This window comes from Salvia hispanica, chromosome 4 (assembly GCF_029641045.1).
Source record: "Salvia hispanica isolate PSC_SH4W2 chromosome 4, Shi_PSC_v1, whole genome shotgun sequence".
NCBI classification, from domain to species: Eukaryota; Viridiplantae; Streptophyta; class Magnoliopsida; order Lamiales; family Lamiaceae; genus Salvia; species Salvia hispanica.
Genome location: NC_142695.1, coordinates 55330682 through 55349884, shown reverse-complemented (window position 1 = coordinate 55349884; position 19203 = coordinate 55330682). Strand labels below are relative to the sequence as shown.

At 36.8% G+C, this 19203-nt stretch overlaps 1 protein-coding gene across 2 annotated transcripts; it reads left to right on the top strand.

The window, feature by feature from the left end:
- Positions 1-687: 687 nt before the first annotated feature.
- LOC125195460 (late blight resistance protein R1-A-like) lies at positions 688-3982 on the top strand. Of its 2 annotated transcripts, none has more exons than XM_089057481.1 (2): positions 688-3336; positions 3566-3982. In XM_089057481.1, exon 1 carries the CDS (start codon positions 688-690, stop codon positions 3304-3306), a length of 2619 nt encoding a protein of 872 aa, XP_088913607.1. In that variant the 3' UTR covers positions 3307-3336; positions 3566-3982. The 2 variants fall into 2 exon arrangements, with proteins under 2 accessions (XP_088913607.1, XP_088913605.1); XM_089057479.1 differs by having other exon boundaries at positions 3440-3982.
- Positions 3983-19203: the final 15221 nt, after the last annotated feature.

Below are 19203 nucleotides of genomic sequence, written 5' to 3'. Positions count from 1 at the left end.
AATAAAAAAAAAAAACAAAAAATATATTTATCGCCAAATTATCACCCACAGTGGTCGGCGATAATCCGGCGATTTTTCGCCGGTTGGCGATAAAACGGGAGGAAAAATCGCCGAATTATCGCCGACCTCTCCCATTGGTCGGCGATAACTCGGCGATAGACGGTGAAAAAACGCCGACTTTTAGCCGGCATCATTGGGAATGCTCTTATGATCAAAGTTATCTGAATTTTTTGTCGTCCACAACTTTATACTCTGATATTTCTACTCCCTATAGTTAGATAGACTTGCAATTTGCAACGAACACTGTTGGGCTTGAAAAACACTGGTGCAATGACCCTTTAAAAACAATGATGGACTCTTATGAGGCCCAACTTTATTATTTTTCCTCTGATTCAGAATGGTGTTTACATACTCTTTTCAGGCTTTCCTCTAACTTTATACTCCAGTACTCAATGTTTCAATGATAGAAACAGGAAATAAAATTCATAAAGTCGAGTATATAATAAATATAATATTTTGTAAGGAGTATATAATAAATATACTATTTTCTTAATAAAATAATTACTTTCTTAGTTGACAATTATGAGCCCCTTTATTTACTAAGCCATATTTTATAATCTCATCAAATAAACAAGCTTCTGATTCTTGGTCTTCTCTAAAAAAAACCCAGAAATCAGAGATCCATCGATGGCAGCAGCTTTCGCAGCTCTAGTTTCTCTTCAAAATAATATACGCCTTATAGACAATCACCCCAACCCTACATTTCCCTTTGAGGAAGAACAGATTGGACCTCTTTGGGAGAGTGTCTGTTTCCTGATCAATTTCATGATAAGCTACGACAACTCTCATGGAGTCAGAAGAGACAGAGCAGAAGAATTAGAGATGCGAATCGCGGGAGCAGCTCAAGTAGCAGCAGATGTGTTAGAAGCACATATGGTGGATCAGATCCGTCGTGGAAAGACGCGATCATCTCGTTTCCTGCTGGATCTGCACAAAGCAACCCAAGGATTGGATTACATGAGAAGAAAGGCATTAATCGTGAGTTCGCAAAGTGGATTGTTGGAGCCATCCACAAATTCATCATCATCCACAAAGTCAACGCCTCTTCTCACCTCTTCCATGGTCGGATTTGATGATATCTTACTTCAACTTCTGCATCTGCTCGTCAGAGGTCCCTTGAGTCGGCGAGTCATCCCCATCCAAGGCATGGGGGGAATCGGTAAGACTACTCTTTCCTTAAATGCATTTAAACATCCATATATCGTGCAACACTTTGATGATTGCCTTTGGGCATCAATATCTCAAGAGTATAGCATTCACAAAATTTTGGCACAACTCTTGTCTTGTATGAGACGATCCACTAGTGGAACAGTTGTTGAGCTGCGAGAAAGGTTATACAAGAGTTTATTCGGGCTAAGGTATTTGATTGTTCTAGATGATATGTGGAACCTCGAAGATTGGGATGATATGAATGTGAAATCCTTGTTTCCAGATACAAACAATGGAAGTCGAGTTGTTGTGACTACTAGGCATGCGAATGTAGCCAATCACTTGGGTTATTATCATGTTGTAATGCGTTTTCTTGACGAGGACAATAGTTGGCATCTATTTTGTCAAAATGCATTTGGAAAGCAGCAAGGTTGCCCTCCTGAGTTGGAGGAGACTGCAAGGAAGATAGTTGCACGGTGCAAAGGACTTCCCCTAGCTATTGTAGTTGTTGGAGGCCATCTTAGGAAGTCCCCAATGGTTCTAGCCTACTGGGAGAATGTTGCGCAGTCAATTTTGTATTCTACAGGGAACGTTGAGCAATGCTTGAATGTATTATCTCTGAGTTATAGATACTTGCCTGCTTATCTAAAGCCGTGTTTCCTACTCCTTGGAGCATTTCCAGAAGATGAAATCATTTTCGCTGAATATGTTCTTAAACTTTGGATCACTGAAGGATTTATACAACATTCTAACGCTACCTGCTTGGAAGAGGTTGCAGCATATTTTTTATGGGATCTTTGTGTAAGAAATCTTATATTAGTGGACGAGTTTGACTATAAGGAAAACATAGTTTCATTTAAAGTACATGATCTAATAAGAGAATTATGCCTACAGACTGCCAAGAAAGAGGAGTTTTTAATAGTGTTTGAAACTTCAGGCGCCATAACTAGAGAGCGTCAGATTGTAATCAGTGGAGAGGTGAATCATGAAACAATAACCTCTGATGCTTCACTCCGTTCTATGATATGGAAAAGGGGTCGTTACGGTATAAACAATCTTTATAAACAATCATTGAGTAAGGTTGTTACGACATCCATACGTGAATCTATTTTTCAGCAAGTTAACTTGCGGTATCTATATGTGAATCTTGTTTATATCCCTCGCCCAGTTTTTTATCATCTTCCCTCGTCGATATCATTGCTTTGGAATCTGCAAATACTAACAATCATTGTACCGCATCAATCAAAAGTGATTGCTCCTTATGGGATTTGGGAGATGCTACAGCTTAGGCAGATTGAAGTCGACCTGATCTGTCTCATTGATCCTCTTCCGGTGGATAAAGCAAATCACATGGTTATGAGAAATCTATACACACTTTTCAAAGTGGAGAATTTCAGGCTTAGTAAAGAAGTTTGCAAGAGAATTCCCAATGTGAGAGAACTACGTTTATCCTATTGTGATGAAGTAAGTTGGTATTACTGTCCCCACAATCTTGGCTGCTTTCTTCAACTGCAAAACCTAGCATTGGAGTTTGATGGTGATTCCAAGTGGCGTGAGTTTGCTACGAGCCTCATTTTCCCAAGTTCTCTTTGGGCGCTGCGTTTAAGTGGTTGTGGTGTTGATTGGGATGAGTTGACAATGATGGTCGGATCATTGCCCCATCTTCAAATGCTTTCATTGTTTCGAAATTCAGTCATTGGATCTGTTTGGAACCCTGTTGAGGGAAAATTGTGTCACTTGAAAACCTTGATTATTTATGGTTGTGGTGATTTAGTTTGTTGGAATGCTGACAACTCCCATTTTCCAGTCCTCGAAGAACTTCGTTTAGAAGATTTGTATAAATTGAATGAGTTCCCTTCAGGCATAGGAGAAATAGCAACGCTCCAATATATTGTTCTGAGATTTTGCAGCGCATCTTTGAGCATTTCAGCAATGAGAACATTAGTGGAACAAGAGGAGTTTGGTAATGAGAGCCTTCGACTCACTGTATATTTTCGTGGTGATGAGGATACAATTAAAAGCTTCAAGAATGAGATTCAAGAAGAGGGTCTCACCAGCAGTACTAATCTGTCTCTGCATCTCATCAGTTCCAAATAACTTTAATTCATCTGCTCCCTGTATATCAAGGTCTTCTATTCAACTCAACTTAATTTCTTTCACCCTTCATTTCAAACCTATTGTGTTTTAGTTCAACAATAAAATTATTAGTTACTTTGTATTTCATTTCTAGCCGTGCCTAAGACCCGTGCTCTTCAATGATCAATCTGAAACAAAGGGACAATGTTCAGTTTGATTCAAGTTGGAGTTACTGTTGAAATCACGCCCCTTTAAGTGTATGTTGTGGGTTGCTGATCAGGGTCTGGTCTGTTCTTCTATTTCACACGACTTCATACGGCGGTGGCTTGTCCCCTCTGCCGCTCTGCGAGGCTCAGGCGATCAAGTGATTATGTGTTACGAACCCTACAACCACCCCAGCGCCCGAGATCATTGTCGACAGTGCAGGCGGTGAGGAGGCAGATGGCTAAGGAGTGGAGAAGACGCCATCGAGCGAGGAAGAGCGGGACGTGATGAGGAGGAACACGAGGGGCGCCGGCCCCAGCAAGCAGCCGGACACAAAGGCCAATGGCACTGATCAAGCATATTCATTCACAATTAAAATCATAAATTTTTGTTAATTTCCGATTATCTTAGCGAATTAGATCGTAACCTTATTTTCCTCTCTCAATTGTCCTATGCGATTCAAATTCTAATAAAATTATGATTTTAATTACAATTTTCCATTTTAAAATTATGGATAATAATAATAATAATAATAATAATAATAATAATAATAATAATAATAATAATCCCTCTAAAATTATGGAGTAATTATTATTGTTATTATTATAAAGTGGAATCATTAGTTGGAGACATAATCAACTTTGAAAGATTAATATTCCCTAAAAATTTGGATTTTATATCTCTAGGATTTTATAAATAATTATACTTACATTAATAGAGATGTGTTCGATTGCTAATTTTTTTAAGTTGTCATTTCTACTAACTCATTAACGAAGTGTATTTAAATTGTTAACACATAATTTTATTGGCATTTTAATACACTATGTTTGACATTATGTATTAATATTTTAATATCATCATATTAATATTTTTAATACACTGCATTAATAAATTAATAATTTAAAAATTAGCATTTAACAATATAACGCACTCCTATATTAATATTCATCTAAAATTAGTTGTCTATGAAAATTCAATCTTTTTGTATTGGTGTTAAAAACATTGGTAAAAGGTGGTCCAATGAGCCTTTAGGAATAATGCTTGATTTTCACGAGGCCCAACTACATTTTTCGTATATTTAATCTCCACAGTTTTAACATAGAATAATTGGGCTGTTACACACTCCATTCCTAAGTCTTAACTTAACACAGCTATTCCAATTGTGATAATGAAAGATTAGTCCCGAAGTTTGTAACTATCCAAAAATTTGTCACTTATTTCTATTTTTATCAGTCCCTAAAACGTTGTCACTTCTGATTTTTACTATTTTTTATAATAGACCTCACATTCTACTAACTCATTTCACTTACATTTTTGGTTCATAAAGATCATATCTTTGGCTATTGATGTTATTTCAGTGACTTCATAACAATGTTGTCAAAGCAGTATGGCGGTCCATGGCGGTTCGCCGAAAAATGCCACAGGGATATGGCGTATCGGTATGGCGGGATATGGCGGTCATTAATTAAATATATAAAATAATATTTATATATTCATATATAATTCAAAAAATTAGAAAATAATAAAAATATAACATTAAAAACTAAAAATATGTAATAAAGCATAAAATAGAACGCAATTATATAAAATTCTAGTAATTAAAGTCTTTAGTTCAAGTGTTCAACAAAACATAAAACCATGATAAGCTCAATAGACATCAATCATCAAGCTCAACATAGTCTTCTAGTTCATCATCATCACTATCATCGGCATCCATATCATCTTCATCCTCCATTGCTTCATCCTCTTGATCTCCACTTACACTATCCTCAAATTCTTCCTCTTCCAATTCTTCATCTACAAGCTCAAGCCTTTACCCTTTCCCTTTTCTAGGTATGATAGGTTCCTTTTTCTTAGAAACTCTAAGACAACTTGAACTTATGTCCTAGGCTTTCCAACACCCGAAGCCTTATACACCATGTTCCAATAGGAACTAAAACCGAAACTGGCTGTTTTGGAACCGTAACCGTAACCGCGAAACACCCTCGCGGTTCAGTTCCGACTCAGTTCCGAACAATAACCGCCGGTTCTTGAACCGTGGCACCTCTAGAGTAGCCGTTGATTGAATTAGGGTTTAGTTTTTCATTTTAATTAAATATTAAATGAGTTAGAATTGTTGGGGTGGGCTGGTTTAGTTTTGGGCCTATGCAAAATTCAATTAAAAAGTAAAAAGCCCATTAAAAAGTCAAAATTAGCACAAAAAAAGTCAAAATTAGCCTAAAATACCGCCATGGCGGGATATGGTGGCGCCATGGCGCCACGACCGACCAACTACCAAGAGATACCATCTATCACTTTAGTTAGCTTAGTTTTAGTTTACTCTCTCTCTAGGAAACCTTTTCTCTCTTCCTTAAGAAGAGAGATTTCAACTTCAAGGCTGCCAAGACCTTCATTTGAGAGGTCGGGATTTTGCACGCGTGTCGTAGGCGCGTGTCCCTTCCTATTCAACAAGATTTATAAGTTCTCACTTTCCAAAATACTATTAATTAGTATATGGTAAGTTAGGGTGTCGAACCCACGAGGAACGGTAGCATCCGTTATGCATTTCAACACTTAGAAAGGGTTTTGGCGATGCCGCCACGCTTTAAATTGGGGTGGGAACTGAACTACGAAATATAATAACACTTAAGCTAAGATTGGGAACTAAACATGCAAATAAAATACAATAAGAAGAAAGCAATTAAACTGGAACGCAGACTGGGCAAGTTGGTAAACTGGGCAACTTAGCAGTGGCGAAAATAAGAACATTTCGGAAATGAAAAGAGAGCAGCAACTTGCATGAGCATCCTAAGTTCAGAAAGCAAAAGGAACTAAGTTAAAAGACTAAGGAAAATAAACTAAGTGTTAGCTACTAAACTAAGTCTAGAAACTAGGATTGTGACCCTTAAAAGTGGCTAGACTAATTGAATCCTAAAAGCTAAACTAAATCAGATGTAAATGGAGGTTGAGTGCAGAAATTAACTAAGCTAAAAGGGCTGCCAAAAGTGAAATGAAAGCATGTACTTGTTGTCTCCTAAACCCTATTACCCAAGGTGTAAAACCATTGGATAAAAGATTACAACTAATGGTTCTTTCACTTACTTCTAAAAGCTGATTTTAACTACTAATCCTACACTAAAAGGCACGAAAATATGGAGAAGAAAGAGAGTAGATGGCTGCTACATAATTAAAAATGCAAGAGAAACATAAAATCATCGATTAAACTACCTAAACATGCATTGGAAACACCAAATGAAAAGCTGAAAATTAAAGCACTTAAACATGATAGAAAGAAGCTTCAAGAACTCTTAAACATGGTGAAGAGAAACTGATTTTAAAAGCTTGAAAAAGGTTTTAACTAAACAAGAACTTAACCAACACTAGAACTAAACAACAAGCTAAACCGGAAATGAAACAAGAACTAAACTTTAAAACACATTCAATACATAAACACTAAGAGCAATTACTACTTTAAATGAGCCTTTAAAACAAGTCCAACAACAACAACAACTAAGATTTAGAAAGGAGCAAAAGTACTACAAAGTTAAGAACAAGCTAACTAGAGAAAGCAAACACTACTACTAAATTACTACTACTTCAACCCATGGTGAATTAAAGATCTTGGCAGCCTTGAAGTTGAAATCTCTCTTCTTAAGGAAGAGAGAAAGTTTCCTAGAGAGAGAATAAACTAAAACTAAACTAAAGAGTGATAAAGTACTAGTGGTTCCAAGCTAAGTTAAGTATTTTTTTTTACATATCTCTCATTTAACAAAAGATATTTCCATTTTCCCATGCCTTAGACGGAGGTGGACACGTGTTGCAAAAGGAAGCAGTCTTGTAATTGTGCTCAAGTGGCTTCATGCATTTTCCCGTCGGGTCCAGCTTGGCCAAGCTGACAGCTTGGGCAGTTTGCCATTTTTCTATTTTCTTCAAATTCTTGCACTTTTTGCCTCCTTTTTGCATCACTCCACTACAAATGCCTTTCTACCATGCCTCCGATCCATAAGCTCAATTCCCTGCCAAAATAGCATCTTATCATGCAAATATCCAACTAATAAGTACGAAAAGTGATCTAATCCGAGTGACGAAAACTAGCCTATCAAACCTCCTCACACTTGGATCATACTTGTCCCAAGTATGTGGTTGGACTTTTCACTCAATTGCTAGTTTAAGTCACTCCCCTCCACTTTCTAAACACACACACTAAATTAAAAAAACACAAAACACAAAGACATTTTCAAGACACAAACACACACAACTACTCAAGATACACACGACAGACATACCAAGCAAGTTGTACGAAAAGCGTAATGATACCCCAAGAATCAAGCTCAAAACATATTTTCAAAACATAAATTTTTTAAAACATAATTTTCTTCATCGAACAATGTGGTTCCAACCGTCGGTATCATCAAGATAGTTAAGCACATATCACAAGCAAAAGATTCACTCCCTGACCCTCTCAAAATGTAAGGACAATTCTCTCAATAATAATAATGAAAATGCAACCAAGGAGATATCACTTTATCACATGTAGCTCAAGAGGGTCTTTTACGGGATGTAATGGGGCTTGGGACCATTTAATATTGTCGGTTAGATCCTAGGGGTCCTAAGCTAGTGAGTGTAGTACAACAAAAACTTGTGCTTATTCTCCAAAGGGATACTTAGAAACTCCAAACACAATCACCCACAATCAAACCAAAAGTTAGAGATGCATTTAACTTCCTTCTTCTTCTTTTTTCATTTTTCTTTTTTCCTCTTCCTCTTCTTTTTCTTTTTCTGCTTCCATCTACCTTCCCACATTCTCCTTTCCATTTTCTCTTTGTTTTGTTTCCTTCCTCTTTTTCCTTCTTTTTCTGTTTTCTGTTTCTTCTTTTTTTTTTTTGGTAGCCACTGTTTTCTTTCTTTTTTTTTTGGTGGGGGTAGCAGATTTTTGGATGTTTACAACTACTATCTCTTTCTTAAAAGGTGGTGATCATGTAGGAGCAACTAAGCACATTTATTTTGCACAAGAGGGAAACCATTTCCTAACTTAGAAAGAAATGTAGGCTCAAGGTTTCAAAGTGGCAACTAGGGGTAGCTCTTTTTTGGTTGATGTAATCACAAAGAATAAGGCTCAATTTGGCTTTTCCTAGTGCCCTCTATCTATGCCATAGTGACCAAGCGATATCAACTATCATGCAATGCAATGTCATTCAACGCTCGAAACACATGTAGAAAGTGTTCTACTTTTAGGCTTTGAACCTTACCATTTGTGGGTTTTTATGCAAGTGGTAGTGCTTCACATTTCCATCGTACTCAACTTCATTCAATCAAAACCACAAGTTCTTGAAGTAAATTTTTCAAAACAAAGCAAGTCAATTTTTTTTACTACAATTCAACAAATAATTATTTTTTGCTATGATTCAATAGGGGGATCATTACCAAATCATGCATCAAGGCTTGGGAAAAAGATAAAACACGACACTTTACAAAAACGGCACAATACAACATGACCAAACAACAAAACAAACCTCCTCCTCACACTTAGACCTTGCTTGCCCTCAAGCAAGTTTGGTTGAAATGTTGGAAAAGGAAACAAATCACATAAAACTTCGAAAATCAAGAACGACACACAAGAATCCCACCTCCTCACACTTGGGCATTGCTTGCTCGAGAGCAAGTTGACCAAGTGTTTAGAGAAAAATTACTAAACATAACAATCACAAAGGTCGGCAAGGCCACAAAGCAAAAACTTTAAAGCAAACACATACATCACACACATAACACATATATACAACAAATAAAAGAGAGAGTTGGATAGAAATCACCTCCCCCGCACAAAGCGGGGGGTACGGGCTGATGTGGCAGGTGGTGCTAGATCTGGTGCAGCTGCCTCCATTGGTTTCGATCCAGGCTCATGTGTTGGCTCGATGGCTCCTTCAGCTTCTGCTACTTTATCCACTATGGCATCCAGACTGCCTAGTTCAACAAACTGGGCAGCACACGAGTGTTCTTTTGGAAATGCATCATCGAATCTTGCATTCCAATCCTTCCAAGTAGAAGCATTCAACTTCCTCTTAGGATCCCTGTAGAGTTTGGAACCCTTCTCTGAACTCATGTAAACCATGCTAACATTGGGACTTATACTCACGATATCGTCGGCCAAAGTCCAACCAATCAACTCTTTTTGCCTCTTTAAAACTTTGGTTAGCTCTTTTTCTTTATTCCTGTGAAAGCTACTATTGATGATCATGAGAATGGTCTTTTTTTCTTCCAAATATTTGAGCTTTGAAGGAAATGCATTTGACTCCAACTTAGGTGGATGGATCTCCAATGGTAGCAACTCTTCTTTCTCCCTCGTGTTAGGCAGGTCCTTCTGACTGGGCAGTTCCAGCAGATTAGGCAGTTTACATCTCTCGGGTGGGTTTGTGTAACTCCTCTTCTTGCACCAAGTCATTATTTCAGCTTCTATCTCCTCATCACTAAGCCCTTGAGTGTTGAACAACTTGTATTCACTAAGTTCTTCAAGCTCAACTTTTTCTTCAATGGAGGGTAGTGGATACGTATCTTGAAATAACTCGGCTTCAAGAAAGTTGGGACCCTTCAACTCTTTGATCAACTTCTCACTTTGGCCATTTCCCAGCTCACTATTGATGATATCGGAGACATGGTTGACATTGGTGGCCGGCGGCTTGAACTCCAATTTAGGTGACCGAACTTCCAACGGTACCGATTCCCCATCTGCCCTTAGACTGAGCAGTTCGCTTGAATTAGGTAGCTTGCTGGTAGACTTTGCGTGCTCCAATATGTTGCACCCCTTCATGATGGTCGCCTCTGTTCTCAAAGGTATAGGTGTAGGCTCATCGGGTTGAATGATGATATTATCTTCAATCTCCTCATCGCTATCCTCTTCATCTTCAAACCAAGCAGTCTTCTGACTTGGGCAGTGTGCTACACTGGGCAATCTGGGCTCATGTTCCAATGTTTCCCTAGGTCCGTTGTTTGAGTTATTGTTGAATGAAGCTTTCAACTCTTTCTCGAACCTAAAGGTAATCTGATTAAGGGCCTCCATCCTTGGTGGTTGCACTTGAGCCGGAATTCCTCCACCATTCCCACGCATATCATTGATGGAAGTCGCCAATTGTGTCAGTTGGCGTGTAAGATGATCAAGACTAATCATTTGCTCATATTGTTCATCATGCATCTCATGCACCACATTGTAATTGGCTTGCAAATTGTTTTGCATGAGTTGTTGGGATGTGATTAGATCCTCCATCATTTCTTCTAAGCACTTTGGTGGCATTGGCGGATGATTTGATTGATATTGGCCAAGTTCTTGTGGCTGAAAACACGGAGGGAATCCACTTGGATCGGGAGACCAATAAACATGATTAACATCTGATCCATGGAAATCTTGGTAATTTACTTGTGGTGGTGGACCTTGATATTGTTGATTCGGATCGGTCCATACAAAATTGGAATGATCATGCCATCCAAGATTGTATGGATCTGTGAAATGATCCATGTTGCCCTTTAATGGCACACCACTCTCGTCATTGGCTCTTGAATTGATTTCCTCATCAGTTTTCTCCAAACTCTCTGACTAGACAAGCTGGGCAGTATGTTGAACTTGGCAGTTATATGAACTGCCCAGGACAGAGAAACCAATACCCACTTGTTCTCTCAAGCGAGCTTCCTTGCGTAGCCTCTTCGGTGTCTACTTAACTCCAATATCGAACAACAAACTTGGAGAAGAGGACCTGCTCATAACCTAAAAATAAAAGAGAAAAAACAACAACAAAAAAAACAAGTAAAAAACTATATACAATAAGTGTAGGAATACATAACAAGACAACAACACCGTTCCCCGGCAACGGCGCCATTTGAGAGGAAGGGGTTTTGCACGCGTGTCGTAGGCGCGTGTCCCTTCCTATTCAACAAGATTTATAAGTTCCCACTTTCCAAAATACTATTAATTAGTATATGGTAAGTTAGGGTGTCGAACCCACGAGGAACGGTAGCATCCGTTATGCATTTCAACACTTAGAAAGGGTTTTGGCGATGCCGCCACGCTTTAAATTGGGGTGGGAACTGAACTACGAAATATAATAACACTTAAGCTAAGATTGGGAACTAAACATGCAAATAAAATACAATAAGAAGAAAGCAATTAAACTGGAACGCAGACTGGGCAAGTTGGTAAACTGGGCAACTTAGCAGTGGCGAAAATAAGAACATTTCGGAAATGAAAAGAGAGCAGCAACTTGCATGAGCATCCTAAGTTCAGAAAGCAAAAGGAACTAAGTTAAAAGACTAAGGAAAATAAACTAAGTGTTAGCTACTAAACTAAGTCTAGAAACTAGGATTGTGACCCTTAAAAGTGGCTAGACTAATTGAATCCTAAAAGCTAAACTAAATCAGATGTAAATGGAGGTTGAGTGCAGAAATTAACTAAGCTAAAAGGGCTGCCAAAAGTGAAATGAAAGCATGTACTTGTTGTCTCCTAAACCCTATTACCCAAGGTGTAAAACCATTGGATAAAAGATTACAACTAATGGTTCTTTCACTTACTTCTAAAAGCTGATTTTAACTACTAATCCTACACTAAAAGGCACGAAAATATGGAGAAGAAAGAGAGTAGATGGCTGCTACATAATTAAAAATGCAAGAGAAACATAAAATCATCGATTAAACTACCTAAACATGCATTGGAAACACCAAATGAAAAGCTGAAAATTAAAGCACTTAAACATGATAGAAAGAAGCTTCAAGAACTCTTAAACATGGTGAAGAGAAACTGATTTTAAAAGCTTGAAAAAGGTTTTAACTAAACAAGAACTTAACCAACACTAGAACTAAACAACAAGCTAAACCGGAAATGAAACAAGAACTAAACTTTAAAACACATTCAATACATAAACACTAAGAGCAATTACTACTTTAAATGAGCCTTTAAAACAAGTCCAACAACAACAACAACTAAGATTTAGAAAGGAGCAAAAGTACTACAAAGTTAAGAACAAGCTAACTAGAGAAAGCAAACACTACTACTAAATTACTACTACTTCAACCCATGGTGAATTAAAGATCTTGGCAGCCTTGAAGTTGAAATCTCTCTTCTTAAGGAAGAGAGAAAGTTTCCTAGAGAGAGAATAAACTAAAACTAAACTAAAGAGTGATAAAGTACTAGTGGTTCCAAGCTAAGTTAAGTATTTTTTTTTACATATCTCTCATTTAACAAAAGATATTTCCATTTTCCCATGCCTTAGACGGAGGTGGACACGTGTTGCAAAAGGAAGCAGTCTTGTAATTGTGCTCAAGTGGCTTCATGCATTTTCCCGTCGGGTCCAGCTTGGCCAAGCTGACAGCTTGGGCAGTTTGCCATTTTTCTGATTTTCTTCAAATTCTTGCACTTTTTGCCTCCTTTTTGCATCACTCCACTACAAATGCCTTTCTACCATGCCTCCGATCCATAAGCTCAATTCCCTGCCAAAATAGCATCTTATCATGCAAATATCCAACTAATAAGTACGAAAAGTGATCTAATCCGAGTGACGAAAACTAGCCTATCAGCGGGCATGGCGGCCGCCACAAAAAAATGCCATGTATCGTTGTGGCGATGGCGTTTTCATTAAAAACTGATATGCTATAGCGCCATATCCCCGCCATAGCCGCTATTTGACAACATTGCTTCATAAGTGATCATGCTTCTATGATTCTAGGTTTTGGAAATTTCTATTGTGACTGTTCTATAGTTCTATATGATGCAAAGGGTATGGTGGTGTTTACCTCTTGGAAAGACAAGGAACTGTGGTGAGATTGGGGAGTTCTCCTTGCTGACTTCAAACTCTTGACTCCACCCTATTCATTGTTAAACTCTCTCCTTACCCTCTATTCTTTGGCAACTGATTGTGAAGTTGATTTGTGGAGAGAGGATGGAACTGGATGGCTGGCTATGTATACATATATATATATATATATATATATATATATATATAGAGTTGTGATCAATGTCGAACCATTCTTAAAGACCGAACTAGAGACCAAATCTCATCCATCCATTAATCACATCTAATGGTTATTAATAATTACACATTAGCTGATTTTTTTATTTTGTTAAATTGACACAAGGGTAGTTTTGGAAGAACCAAAATGATGCAGCTACGTGTATACACCTCTTCCCTTCCCAAATCCAATCCACTTCTCTCTCTCTAAATCCAATCCACTTCTCTCTCTCTATGTTTCTCTCTCACCTATCCCCGGCGCAACTACCTCCATGGCCTCCCCCGCCCCACCGCATCCGAGTGGAGGAAGAAACACCACTCTGCGGAGTGGATCTTCGATCTGGTGGAGATGGAAAAGCTCACCGACTACACATGGAACGAGGCATATAGCGTCGTGGAACAAGCTAATGGCGGAGCAGAACCGATTCATGGAACAGATTCGCGCTAGTTTCTCGCTGCATCACACATCTATGGGGCGTGAACACGGATGTGGTGCAAGTAGCGTACGATCTGAATATGATGATGTCGGCGTAATGGGTGGTGGTGATGGGGAGGATGGTAGATAACATGGTGTTGCACTTGCTGTTCAGCATAGTGTAGGTGGTGCATAAGAAGATAATTGATGAGGTTAGGAGAATGGGCAGGAGGGGATGCTGGACGAGTTGTCGTCAGTGGTTGAGAAGAGGAAGAAGCTGCAGAGCAGCGTCACCTACTTCAGTCGTTGCGATTGATTGGATGCATTTCTGAGTGGAGAAGAAAGTATGGAAATTGTCATTATTTAGATTTATATATTACTTCAAACACATAGGCTATAACTTCTTTCAGTTAGATTATTACTTCATTCACCTAGGTTATTACTTCATTTGACTAGGTTATTACTTCATTTTGAAGTAGTCAGAAAGTTTCACGACTTGAGAAAGAAATAAAGAATATGTCCAAGCCTGACTGTTAATGTGTCAAATGTGGCGAGGTTGGTCGGCTTGATTCAAGGAATTGCGACAAGATAGTGAGGAGGAGAAGAAGGAGGAGAAGAAGAAGAAGAAGAAGAAGAAGAAGAAGAAGAAGAAGAAGAAGAAGAAGAAGAAGAAGAAGAAGAAGAAGAAGAACTGATGAGTTTATTTCCTTATAGTAAATTATTCATTCCAGTAGGTTTCGTACTTCATTCATGTAGTTATTTACTTCATTCCAGTTGTTTATTACTTCATTCTAATTGTTTATTACTTCACTATACTTTGAATTTGCATTTATTTAAATTTTGGCACACATTAAATCAAATAGACTATATGAAGTGTTTTATTAATGAAGTATTTATTCTTTATAATGATGTATTTGTATGCTAAGACTGCACCTGCCTATTAATCATGCTTATATGTTCAATACTTCATTGTCGTAGTTTATTACTTCATTCCAGTAATTTAATAGTGTGCGTGAACTAAAATTATTTGAATTTTCTCCAAAATAGCCAACTATTTCCACAGTAGGAGAAAGTTGGTAAACCACGCCATGCTCACTATATAAATCCCATAACCAAATACAAAATCTCAATTACAAAAAAGAAAAACACAAACTTTTCCAATACAATAAATCATCCAAAAATGAAACACCAACGCATCTCAATAGGATGAGCCATGATTATGGCCATCGCCCCTTTGTTAGGCTTGGGGATAGCCCATTCAGCGACTGCACAAATGTCCTCATCAATAATGCCTCAACTACATCTCCAGAAACTCTTCATCCCCTCCCCCGATTTGATTTCTCATTCAGCTGTGAGCTAGAGGATTTTCCCCAACATTTTGTTCACCTATATACAAGAAACACATAACAACAATTCAACATTTGAAACATAGTTTATATTACCTCAGTAAAATAGTTTGTAACTTCATCATTTAGGTTCTTTAGTTCATTACAAACATACTTTACATCAAAATATGCATACAAAACAGGTCAATTTATATTACTTCATTCCATGAGGTTATTACTTTACTAATTAAGTTATTTAGTTCATTCAATGTAATTTCTTAGCAAAATATGCATACAAAACAGTGAATTTATATTACTTCATTTCATGAGATTGTTACTTCATCAAGTAGGTTAGTTTGTTCATTCAATGTAATTTCTAGCAAAATATGCATACAAAGCAGTGAATTTATATTACTTCATTTCATGAGATTGTTACTTCATCAAGTAGGTTAGTTTGTTCATTCAATGTAATTTCTAACAAAATATGCATACAAAGCAGGTCAGTTTATATTCTTCATTTCATGAGGTTATTACTTCATCACGTAGGTTATTTAGTTCATTCAATTGTTATTTCTTCACCAAAATGCATACAACACAGTTAACTTCATCGTATGAATTTACAATTTCATTATGACTAGGTCATAACTTCATTTTTAAGAAATGAAGAAAGTCATAAACTCGTACATATATACCAACAATAGTGGGTCTATGATAATAAATAAACTTCACAAAAAGAAATGCATATATTGCTTCATTCGGGCTAGAGAAGCTTCGAGAATAATTTATAGTCATCAAGTTTGATTTTGAAGGATTTCTGGGGGAAATCGTCGTGGTAGATTGAAGGAATTTTTCAGAGTGGAAAAGAACAGATAGAGACTGTGTTATATGTATAGTTTGCGAAGAATTAATTTTGTAATGAACCAAATAACACACATGATGAAGTTATAACCTCAAAGAATGAACTAATATAAACTGAACTGTATCGTATGCATAGATTACGAAGAATTATAATTGTAATGAACTAAATAACGCACTTGATGAAGTTATAACCTTAAGTAATGAAATAATATGAACTGAATTGTGTTGTATGCATAGTTTGCGAAGAATTATAATTGTAATAAACTAAATAACATACTCGATAAAGTTATAACCACATGTAATAAAGTAATATGGACTTAATTGTATTTAATAAGGTAGTGAACTGAAGTAATAACTCACTTGAAGTTTGATGAAGTAAAAAACTATTGTAATGAAGTGATATATTTGTTGAATGAAGTAAATGCGCGTACGCATGAAGTAGTGATCACTCTTTCGTAAACTTCATCACGTAAATGATTTACTAGTTCATTTCGTTCGTTAATTACTTTGAATCAACATAAAACAAGACAATAACTATTGATAAGTGATTGTCCAACAGAACATTTATCACGATAATCTTAATCATATGTTATATATTTTGTTTGGTAAGAGATTGAAAGGTTAATAAATAATAAAACGAAACGCAAAAAAAAAGTATTTCATTAGTAGAATTATGTACTTTTGAAATGAGATTTTATTTTACCTCCAAAAATTTAAACGACAACAAACTAAATGAATATATCATAATAAATAACGAGGATGTGGAAATACCTTAATAATGCATGCACATATAGTTATCTTTAAATGAATAGGTTCAGCATGAACATATGAATACATTATAATAAAGATAAAGTACTTCATTGTTAAAATAATTCATACAGTCTATTCACTTTAAAGTTTGCAAAAAGTTTAAACAGGTTCAAATTCAAAGTGGAATGAAGTAATAAAGTACCGAAATGATTAACTACTGGAATGAAGTATCAAACCTATTGGAATGAAGTAATAAATACAATCAAATAAATGTATCACAACATTTTCAGAAAATCAAAATGCTAACAAAAGAATATCACTAAAACAACTCTTCACTTATATTTGCTTCTTCTCATATGTTTTGTCGCAATTCCTTGAATCATGCCAACCACCTATGTGGCATTTGGCACATCTACGACCAAGCTTGGACAAATTCTTTATTTCTTCATATGGCATATCTACGACCAGGCTTGGACATATACTCTATTTAGAAAATAAAACAAGACACTGGTATAAAACATAAAAACTAAATATTGTTAGTCAAAAATCATAATAAACACAAATATGTAATATTGAGAATGAATAGATATTTACTTCATTCCAGTAGGATTTTACTTCATTCAAAACCATTATTACTTCATTGGACTACGGGTTTACTTCATTCCAGCATTTGATCAAACAGATGCTATATACATTCGAAAAGCAAAGTTTCCGTACGTTTTCACTATCTATGAATTAATTAATAATGATCAGTTTAAAATTAGACCATCTGTAGTTTTGGTTGAGCAAGCATATTCAAATCCCCTAGTCGAGTCGACATTATCATCAAGCATAATATATTCATCTTTACAAGTGCAAGCTTTCCAAAACAGTAGTCAAGTCAGAAACAAAAGCTAAGCTCACAAAGTGATGAAGCAAGAAACATGATTGATAGGCTATATCATCTTCTTCACTCTCTGTGTCCACTTTATTATCACCAAAAACATAAACTTTAGGCTTAATATTTAGCTATTTTTTCATTATATTGGAGAGTTAGAACGACCGACATAAATAACAAAAAAACACACAACTTAATCATCAAACCTCTATATTCTTTGAAACATTTCTACAAACACATCAAAGGCACAACTCCAAGCAACCATCTCTCACCTCAAACTGTTTTCCTCCTCTACTATGTCTCTTCATGCTCGAATCACAATTGAAACCCCACAGATACTGCAACGAATTTAATCACTTATCTATACATACATACGCCCACATTTGTTAGAGCAAATTGAAGGAAGATTCGCACTTTGTGGCTGGTACCAAACAAGTAATGATGGATGAGAATGGAAAAACAATAAAAGTAAAAACAATAAAGCAATAGGTGTCGTTCACCTTTGGTGGACTATTTGTGAGTGTCAACCATTACGAATTAACGTCCGATTTCGGGTTAGGCTGAAGAGTTGTCGAACTAGGCAGATGGAGATGCCGAATCGGCTGATGGAGATTTTGAATCGGGGATGGTTGTCATCGATTTCAATTGAATCGGCTGGAGATGATCGATGGAGATGCTGAGCGACCGATGGTGATGCTGAATTGACCAATGGAGATGCTGAATGATGGATGACTGTCGTCGATTTCAGTTGAATTAGCTAGAGATGATCGATGATTTTTCAGCTAGTATTTCAGAGAGGTTTTGAGAGAAGAAGAGACAGAGAGACGAGAATGTGAATGAGTGAATTTTTTGAGATATTGAATTCTAATTTTTTACCCTAATTATAAAATGACATAAATACCCCTATGTTGAAGTAATTTGTCTACCTAATGAAGGAGCGAAATTAATAAAGCATTGTCTAATCTCATCCATTAAAAACTAGATCTAAGGGCCCAAATTTGATCTCTAGTTCGGTCTTTAAGACTGGATTTGTGAATAATGAGACTCTATATATATATGCCTATATAAATGTTTGTTGGGATTTGGTCAAGATTTTGATCAGGACAGCCAGATTTTTCTTTGGCTCTTTGTTAATAAATTTTGACACTTTGTGCAGGTGTACTCATGTTCAATAACTCCTCACATGCTTTCCTTATCTGAATTTGGATTTATCTTGCAGGCATAGAAGTGTTGTTAGATAAAGAGGTGACAATCGGTTGGAGACATTGGGGACGTGGCATGGCTGGCAGTCCTTTAGGGAGTCAAACAAGCTGTCCCCTAACTGATTTTGTTTGATGTGTAGGATACACTGAAGCTGTCGGTGCAAGAGGGGCTGAGGTTGGAGTTAAAATAAATATTTTTGCAGATAGGAGATTTGTCATATTTGTTTTATTCTTGCTGGTCCTCCTTGGTATTAAATGTCTTTGTTTGTTCACTGCAGGAAGTGGGAAGGAGATAGGTGGGCTTCAAGTGGCTGATCTTTCA